The 10,039-nt window shown below is 49.5% G+C and overlaps 1 protein-coding gene across 1 annotated transcript in view; it reads right to left on the reverse strand.

The window, feature by feature from the left end:
* Positions 1 to 6,270, reverse strand: part of LOC126569077 (chaoptin) — a 47,683-nt gene extending 41,413 nt beyond the window's left edge. Inside the window, exon 1 of the mRNA XM_050225888.1 lies at positions 6,174 to 6,270. Within this exon, the coding sequence (XP_050081845.1) occupies positions 6,174 to 6,255 (82 nt within the window). The 5' untranslated portion in view covers positions 6,256 to 6,270. The remainder of the gene's footprint in view (positions 1 to 6,173) is intronic.
* Between the last annotated feature and the right edge of the window lie 3,769 nt (positions 6,271 to 10,039).

Genomic DNA, 10,039 nt, shown 5'->3' on the forward strand with positions numbered 1-10,039 from the left:
GCTATTGCTGCTGTAACTTCTCTGTTTTTTGGGGGGAAGATCATTACGTTCTGGAAGCAACCTCCTTCCCTTCCTCCTTTGTATGTGAGAAAGAAAGTCGGGGCGGACTTCCTGGAGGCGGATCGTACCAGCTGCTACACATTTGCTAGCGGAACAAACAAAGTGGAATACAATGAGCCCCCCAGTGCCCTAGTGTGTGGGACTCAGGCTGTGGCAGAGGCAGAGGCGTTACTACAAGCTGTATACAGCTGTCAGCCTACCAGCCCCTGGGCCTGGTGTGAAAGTGCTTAAAGAAAATATTGTTTTGGGCGACGGCAGACGCTCGAAACCTTCCGCCCAAGATGAAGACCCTCCTTTTCTCTAGATCTTCTAGACCACTTTTCATGGGGGGAAAGCCACAGAAGGTAAGCCACAGAAGACACTCCGGCTCCGAGTGCGGTCCGTTGTCAATCAGTGGACGGTAGAAAACGCCACAAAACTACGGCAAAACACCGGGAGCCGACCTGTGTGGCGCATTGTTTGGCATTAATTCCCGCTTCCCCCCCCCCCTCTTTTCCTCGTTCTTCGCGCTTGTGCTTCTCTTCTCTCGGGTGGTGCTTTGTGGGTAATCTTGGTCGTTTTGTCAAATTGGCTAAGATCAAACCACAGGAAAACCTGCCACGGAACATAGTTGCCGAAATATGTCTCATTCTCACGGTCCGGGGCCACTGGATTGCCACTATTGTCTGCTGGTGGCTGCTGATGCTGATGCTGATGCTGCTTCTTGGTATGCGGGTTGGCCTTTTGCTCCCTACTTTTCGGGAACATAAGCGAGGCACACCCGGCATGTGCCCTACTAACACACACCAGGCCTGGTATCCGAAAACATTGTGACACCGAAGGAGCAAAGGCGAAGCGGCATCCTGGCATCTCCGTTTGCCAAGGATTCACGTTCGCGTAGCTATAGCGAACCGGATAGCGACACACGTGGCACTCCGGTAAGAAAACTTGCTGCTCAAAAACATCGCATTTATCTCATTCCTACCGGCTCCCCCCACCCCGGTTCCGGTCCTCATCCGGTTTGGCATCGGGATCCTCTTCGTTCCGTTCCTTGGGCAGCGCGCGTTTGATGTTTCGCAGAAGCGGAGTTGCCCGGCTGCCAGACGTCTGTTGGCTTTGTTTCTGTCTCGGCACACACCCAACAACAACAGCAGCAGCAGCAGCAACAACAACATTCTTGCCCGAGAGAGACAGAGTTCGAAAGGAAACCTCGGGTATTCTATTTTGTGCTTATGTTTTCGCTTTTCCACAGGGCTGGAGCTGGGACGAGGGGGTTTTCCACTGTTTTCGAACCATTTCAAGCGAAGCTTTTCACGTTCCGTTTGATGTTGCAAACGGGTTTTAAGGGAATTTCGGGAGTTGGAGTTTGGGAGAAAAGAATAACAAGGAGATAAGCAGGTGGACTGGCGACCGGCGACCGTTGCGCTCGCATCTTGGCCCAAGTGTCTCTGCTGAATGGACGCTGTCGAGAAGGATCAACTGCTTCTTCTTCCTCTTCTTCTTTGCTTGACACTTTCTCACGGGTCCAACGACTGGATGGCTAGTTCTTGGCAGTGAATGCTGACACCGAGCCAATAGAGGATGCGATACCGTGCTCCGATGTCTGTAACTGCACATTACATAAATTTTCCTTTATTTTCCCAATGTGTTGTTCCGTGCGAAGAGCATCGATACCCGGAGTCGAAGACGAGCTCTGGCGCTCTGTTCGCTTCATCGATCACTCGCCTTCGCGCAAACGGTGCAGTTCGATGCCAGTTCCAGAGGAATCGGTATCTGGAGGCATCTTCACACTATTACCATTCCACATACATATTCCACCACTAGTGGCATGGTTGCTTCGATGTTTTTCTTTTGCTGTTGGTGTAATTTTGCAAACTCTGCTCACTCCAAGGATATGTTGGATATGGATCTTCGCTTGCCCCCGGGATGGTGCTGGATGGAAAGTCGTATTTTACGGTTCGCACTCCCAGGCCACTCCGTCCTGCCAGCCGCCAGACACGTGCGACCGATCCAAATCACCTTCTTTACGGTGCATTTCAATATTTCATTGGCCATATTTTACTGGTTTTTACTTCGTGTAGCTCCGTGGCTCCCAAAAAGTGGCCAGCACGATGGACGAAGTCACGAACCCGTGACATGGCCAAAAAATATCGCCACCAAACACACCCATAGAGGCACACGCGGGATTGCCACTTCCCTTCGAAGCGTAATGTATGGCCTTCTAGTGGGGGGTGTCCATTTTGGGATCCACGCTCCGGTGGATGGGATGAGCTTTTCCATTTAATGGCTCGTGGGTGCTTTATGAAGGCGCATGGAGGTGGCGCTCGTGAAATGACCCAAGTGGATCGAACGCACTTTTGCACCGCGAATGAGCTGGAGCTACTAAAAGTTTATTTTGTTTGAAATGAATCATTTCACTCCACCACCGCTTCACAACGGTGGAAAGTGCACCAGAAGGAAAACCATGTGACACCGGAAGTAACGGTGTTCCGGTTTTTGTGATCGGCATAATGCTTTTTACGGTGATCAATAACATTTGCCTCAAGTGGCTTGTTCTGCTTGTTATGCTGCAAGCACTCGCGACAAATCAAGTTGTTACGGAGGGTGGTCCCAGAGGTTGAAGAGAAAGAGAGAGAGTGAGAGGAGAAGATGAAAAGTAGAGAGGCATGACTGAGCGGTGGTAGCTGGTATGCTTATGTTCATTCATTAACGGTGGACTAATGCTTATTCGTGTCATAAAATGGTTCCTTTTTGACAATTTTTTGTGAAGAAACTATTCAGCTTTAATTCTTTATGAAGATTTTATATTAAACAACAACTTTTCATGAATATTTGTTTGATTTTTTAAAAAACTTCGCACAAGGCATCAATTTTAGAAATGCGTGTCTGCAAAAATGTTCTTTTTCCGATGCCTTCCTGATGTTAATTGATGTATTTTACTATTGAAAAAAAAAAACAAATGAAGATTGACATTCTGCAGACAAGTTTATAAGAAGCAATATGAGGAGCCTTCGCATATTATAATTGTCTGACACTCGGGCCTCCGTTCTTCTGTTAAAATTTCCTGCAACATTTGGCTAGGAAAAGGATATATTTTTAGACTGAGCACACAAGGACTTCCAAGAATAGCTTCCATATTCTTGACCTGCCGAAAACTGTAAAAAAGAACTTTATCGGAAAAAACCTACGATATCAATATCTAGCGTCAACAATTTTAAATATTTTGATAGTTTCGTGACACAAACTAACTGGATTAATTGCTTTGACAGCTTACGAAGGCATCAAGACGGAGAGAGAACCCATTGGTGATTGATTGATTGAAAGGCCCATGAAAGCTCCCCAGGTTGCGATATCGTTAATATCCCAAACCGAAAGAATTCCGAAAGCGGAAACATCAAAGCATCCTAATGCCATCCAATCATTTGCCACTTGACAGACCTCCACGCTCCACCGTACGCCACCGGCGTGATCAATCCGCTAGCCAGCAACCACCACTCCTCTCAAGCGGCACCATTTTTCCTTCCTTTTTAAATGACGTCATTTGCCATCAAGCGTAATTGTGGCTCGGAATGAAAATTGCCATTCCCATTTCCACGACACCGACACACCGGCAAAGCCTCCTTGGAGCCTCTTGCGAACGTCTTGCGATACAAAATGGCAATTTATTTCCCCTCGGTGTCCAATACGAGAAATTCCAATCGAAGTGAGGGGCTCACTACTTCGGCTTCGGTTTCTGGTTGCCACTTCAGAACCAACGAAAGGCACATCACATGTGAGTGAGCGAAAGGAGAACAGAGAGATGGAGGCACATGACGTTGTCAGGCAGGACGTTGTACCGAGAGCCGTGCCTGGATGTCGCGTGCTTTTCATAACACATCGATCAACGGGCCAGGTGCCGAGTGGTGATCCCTGTGGTGGAAAAGAAAGGGAAAGAAAATGGCAGCAAAACTCACACACGTGGTACACTCTTCACCTGGAACAAGCGGTACGTCTGTCCGGAACCACTCTCCAAGGAAGACACTTCAAAATCCCCCCAAAAGGGTGGGAAGTAAACAAATGGCAACCCGAACGGTTCTTGGGTGGCGTCTTCCTATGTGTTGGTTGATGCTGGCGTGTATGTACGTGCACAGGAAATAACGAGTTGTCGCCACTCACAAATCACTCGATTTGGTTTCACAAATTGCGGTTTTCTACTTTGCCACTTCGACATATTGATCGTAATGATGCGCCATTTGAGCTAACGGCATACATACAACAGCATGCGCAACCAGGAGCCACGTATGTGGTCCTCACTTCAGTCTGTCCCCCTCTTCCTGACGGAGAGTCTGACTTTTATCGAAAATAATTTGATTTCTCAGCAAAACTACAATCTGCGGACCGCAGGAGGTGCTTCATGCTCAGTGGTAAGGATGTGTTTGTTAGCTTAGGGGGAGGGAACTAACAAGGTTCCGGTGCTGCTTTCTTTTCATCTTATTTTTAACTTTTACTCACAAAAAATCTCCCCCCTCCGAAAAAGAAATCGACATGAAATCGTCCTTTCGGAAGGTTATGCTTTCCGCAGAGCAAACGCCAGCGAGCAAGCGAACGAACAGCCAGCACACCACATTACAAAATGTCAAAATAAACAATCCCAATCCTCTTATTTGCGAATAGCTCGAGTGGGGGAGGTGGGGGGACAAATGAAGCAAAACGGGCCATGGGGGCGAAGAGCTTCGCACGGAAAAAGGACTCCAAGGTGCTCGCTTCGACGATTTCGAAATAGGAAACGGCCCCTGCTGGCATCGCTGGCGCAGTGTTGGCGTTTGGTGGCAAGGAGGGGGCAAGAGGGAAGTGGATAAGATACTGGAGATATAGTCGAGACCAAAAGTACCCTTAGCCGCGCCGAATAAGCACGGAAAAGCCAACCATCCTGTCCCGGCGAAACCCGGTGCACAGTGGACCGTGAAGTGGATACTCACTAAGGCACCTCAGGTGTTCCTGGCACCTGCTGGCAGCGTTACCTGTGAGCCCGCACACACGCGGAGAGAGAGCGTGAGAAATCCCAGGAGGAGTTTCCGGGTGGGTGGACGAAAAGGACACTTCTTCAAAGGACACAAGGATTGAAGTGCGACTAGCTTGTTAGTGATATTTGCTTAAGGTGTCGCGCCGCCACCGTTGGTTGTCGTGTGTTTGGTCCTGGAACTAGACTGTAAAAAAAGAAAGCGAACACCCTCTCCCTCCCTTTGGATTCCTTTTCCCAACGATCACCGAACGGGCAACAGGAAGAGCGTTGGAAAAGGTCCTTGCTGCGGGCGAACGAACAGCACTTTTCAGAGGGAGAAAGTTCCCGCAGCAGGGTGCTGGTTGACACCAAGAAGTGTCCTGGACCTACTTCTCTCTCCTCTCTCTTCCATTTTCTGTGTTTGTTTCCGGTTTCGGAGCGTGAATAAAGCGTGCGCTGCGGAGGTTGGCATTTGAGAAGGAACAGAAATTGAAAGAGAACACAAAATGGCCAAATTCACGACCAGCCGGGGGAAGGAGCTGTGGTAGAAAGGTGCTCCAAGGGTAGGCCTAGACCTATTGGAAGCCATCAGCACCGAACGCTGATCGGAATTTAAATTCCAACCCCCGAGGGCGGTGGACGGGCGAGCGACCGCGTTCCGGTAGATTATCACCGAGCTCCGCTGCCAAATACTTCTCCCGCGAGATGATCCGTGTTCTCCGCAACCTAAATGTGTATGTGTGTTGTGTGCGTTGTGGCCAACAATGGCGTCAAACGGCGAAGGGTAGGTCGAAGGTCAATATTTATCCTTCAATAAAACCCCGAGACGATACGCAGCGGACGCAGGACGCAGACGATCGTCGCTACCTTCACCTCCACGGTGAATCGATTATGCTGGCGAACTGGCTTCAAGATGGCTTCCTGGCACCGGTTCCCCGCTTCCAAGGCGTCATGAATAAAGATGGGCGAACGGTTCGATTGGAGCAAATTGGTGTTTGTTTGCACTCTAAACTGTTATGTTAAATGCTTCTCTCTCTCTCTCTCTCTCTCTTCCTCTGCACACACCTCAACACCAACAAGAAACCGACTTGGAGGTGATGAATAAACGGAACAGTTTGTCCCGATCGGCAAGTCAGGGAGTCAGGGAGCTTACCTGGAAACTTATAGAGCGACACCTCGTTGCAGTTGATCTCGAGGAGGGCTGTTTGGTTGGGTAAGCTCGCACACCGGCACATCGTGTTGGTTGGGCACTCGTACGAGATGTCCTGATTTGTGTAGAGTATGTTGCGATTGTCCAGCTTCCAACCACCGACTGGGGCCAGCAGTATTGCAATGAGCACCAGCACCAGTGGCAGCAGTAGCAGGTTTATGATGTTGGTTAAGCGAGTTCGCTTGATGCGTTGTGTCGCCATTTTGTTGCACTTACAGCGACTGCTGTTACTATCACTATTCACAACTGGATGATTATCTGTTGGAGAAAAATAGAAGAAAGAGAGAGAGAAAAAGAAGAAGTGTTAGTCTTTGTTCGAGGAATGACGAATCATCCAGATTGTTCATCAAGAGCAGAAGCTGAAAATTGGCCAAAAGAACGATGATCCAGCAGCGTGGTACTTCGTGAACACTGTTTCCACAAGCTGCTGCTCCGTCCTTTCCGCTACGAAGCCAAAGCAAAGCATCTTCGTACAACGCCTTGGACCACGATCTACGCTATCTACAAGCAACTTCATGAAGGTACTACATGGTAAGTTTATCCCATTCATCATGGTAAAGTTTCGACGAGAAAGTTGCTACTCAATACGAAGACAACGAAACAGACATACGAGCCATAGAGCGTGAAGGCTGACAGCGTATCTGTCTCGCTGCCAGAACGTCAGCGATCAGCTTGTACTCAGCGTGTTGGATGTAGAACCAGCGATGAAATCAGCTGGACTACAATGGCACTACCTTCTCGCTATTCCATTCCACTATTTTCATGCCAAAGGAAGGCAAAACTTTGAGTCAGCAAGTGCCAACGAAACACTTTTGGTTCTGTTACCGCGACTGCTTCAACATCAGCAACATAACTGAGATTTCTGCGTTTCCTAAAGTAAATGTTTCACACAAATTGCATAACAAAGACCGGTTATGTTGACAAAGCACACGAAGAGAACCACCAGAAAAGCAAGAAAGAATAAACCGATCCCAACGCATAAACCAACTGTTAAAACCAAACACGATGGAACGCTTTCCAGAGGGCCACCAATCCTCTCGACAATCAGGTCCGAGTTCGAGCTCAGAACAAACAAAGGCAGAGCTGCCCCCTCCGCTCATCCACCACCGAAGTTCTCGCTCCGTGGTGCAGCTTCCGTTCCCTCCAACAATCATCAATATCCATGACCTTTTGCACCGTGGCACCGCGGTACCGTTTTGCGGATAACGGCGAGACGGTTTGAACGGAAAGGAATGAAACGAAAGGAAACGAACGAACATTCAGCAGCACGATTCCCATCCGACAGCGAGCTTTATTGGCTGCGGCACGGCTTCGTCGGTCCGACCGGAACGGGCACCAGAGCGAAAAGAAAATCATTTCTCCACTCACCCGCCATCTCTCCGCTGGTGGTTGGCTTGCTAGCACGTTAGTAAGAGTGTAGCCGGTGAACTGAGAAACCCGAACATGCGAGGTAATTAAAAAAGAATTCCCCCAAGAGGCGCCAAAGGGCCGGGCACGAGAGAGAGAGAGATTGTGGAGTGAAGGATTCAAACAACCGGAAACCGGAAACCGGAACGGCATGGCACGGCACGGAAGCAGCAGCCCTTTCACATAAAGCTTGTTCAAACAGGACGAGGAGCCGGAGAGAGGAAATGTTAAAATAGTTTCCATCCTGGCTGCACGCCCGCGCTGGAGCGTCGGAAAGTAAGCTAAAAAGGGTCAATGCAGTGGCGTTAGAGTGATCACTCCTGGGATCCATCGGGAGCACGAGATGAGTTCGATTTTTCGGTTTTAGTCCTTTGCAGCAACTCTTCAAGGAGAGTTTTCACTGCAGATGCAACCGATGCATCAGACGTTCGAGTCGGCTCTAATTGTCTGATTTCAAAGTCCCAGCTTCGCATGCCAGCAGCAAATTGGGTGGAGAGAACGGAAGCTCCATTCCGAGAGCTCTGGGAATTCGGGGGAGAAACCAGAGAATTGTTTAAATATTTATTATCTTTAGCCCTAGCGCCGTCGCAAACTTCCCGTGTGACCTCCGGCTTCCTACAACGGAACAACTAGGGCACGGATGTGGATGAACGGCTCGCGGACGAACGAAAACACGAAATGAATTTCAAATTAATGAATACCTCCCCGGTATCCCCTCAGGGGAAGAATTGCGCTAGATCAGACGCTGGCCAACGTGGGGATAAATTTGATATATTGCATGCTAATTCCTGGATGGTCTGGGCCTCTCTTCGGACCGAATCGCGGGCAACACGGCACCAGTGCCCAAGGTAATTGTTACCATTTTCCGTACGAAAGAGTGCGAGCAACGTGGCGCTCCAGACTCCGGACGCAAAACCGTAAGCCAACAAATTATCCGCTCGGCTGTAGCTCCGCTTCTCGGAGGCTCGGATCTCGGGAGGGATTTATTGAAATGCCCCCTGTCTGGGCGAGAGGTTCAAAGGAGTGGTGACGCACGGATTCACTAATCCAAAGTGGCCATAATTAGCACGGCATTATGGCTTATCTGGTTCACATAATTAGGGTGAATTTATGCATTCAACCCCCTCGCATCCCAAGGAACAATCTCTTCGGCTGGCGGGGGTGTTAATGGACGAATGATGAAATGGTACAACCGATGATTTCGGTCCATCGGTATCTGCTAACTCCTTGGCCCCTTTAAATCGTCTCACAAAATCAACCCCTTCCAGATTTCAAGTAACTCTGGTGACGTCACAAAGCGACAGGACGTCAAACGGACTGTGAACCTAACCTTACAAAGTGAGTGAACGGGAACGCGAAATTCACGCTGGGATGGAGCGATTTATAGAGGACGCTTGAATGTTCCAAAATCCAACGCTTCTCGCTTACTTTGCTTTTAAAATTCTGGCGTCTCTTACGTCACATTTAATAACGCGCGGTTGGTTGGCGTGCTTCGATCTGAAGGAAACCATGGTACCAAGGAGCAACGCCATGGCCGTGCCGTGCCGTGCCGTGGTTTGCTTTCCTCGGTGTGTCCTCCGTGCTCTTCCTCTCATTCTCTCGGTGCTCCCACAAAACCATTCGAAAAGCAATAAATCACGTCCGACAATACTTCAGACACGTAACACCCAATCAGCTCACACCATGGCGCAACCGAGAGGATAAGGTTGTGAAGTGGCAGCGTGCTGGTTGGTGTGACTTCTGTGGAATCTCCGCCTTTCCACTCACTGGAAAGCTTCTTTTTGGTGGGGGGGGGGGGGATGTGAGCCAGGGAACCGACATGATAAATCCTTGTCAGTGCCCTCCACCATTCCATTCCTTTCCAACCGAGGCTACCGGATTTACCTAGAAAGCCCCTTCTGTCGCATGCTCTCCACAGGAAGCAGCACAAGGTCCACAAGAGGAATGAAGAGAGGCACCACGCAGCTTATACATCATCATCGGATCAAATCTCTCATCGCGGTTATTACGCGCCGGGGTGCTGCCGTTAAGCCGTTCGGATCGCCACCGTTACCGGATCTTTAAAGCACGAACCCGTGAGTTATGCAGACCAAGGCACCAACGGCACGGCACTACATGCGATGCGATGATGCGTTGAGGGACCGAACGCCACGCCGTTGGTGCAAAAGAATTTTTCAAACGAGAGTGCAACGGCACAGCGCATAACCTCGGCTGCTATCATGCTCATCTTATCGCCATGCTCGCATCGCCAATCCCCTGCCCAAGTCACGAAGTCACCTCACGGCCCTGCTGCACGGCGTTTTCGGATAATAATCAATCAAAATGCGTCACTCTCGTGGACGGCGTGAGTGGGAAACTGTCGCAAACGGGGGTAGGTGGTCCTTTGGAGTCTGCGAGGATTG

Source organism: Anopheles aquasalis, chromosome 2, assembly GCF_943734665.1.
Source record: "Anopheles aquasalis chromosome 2, idAnoAquaMG_Q_19, whole genome shotgun sequence".
Lineage (NCBI taxonomy): Eukaryota > Metazoa > Arthropoda > Insecta > Diptera > Culicidae > Anopheles > Anopheles aquasalis.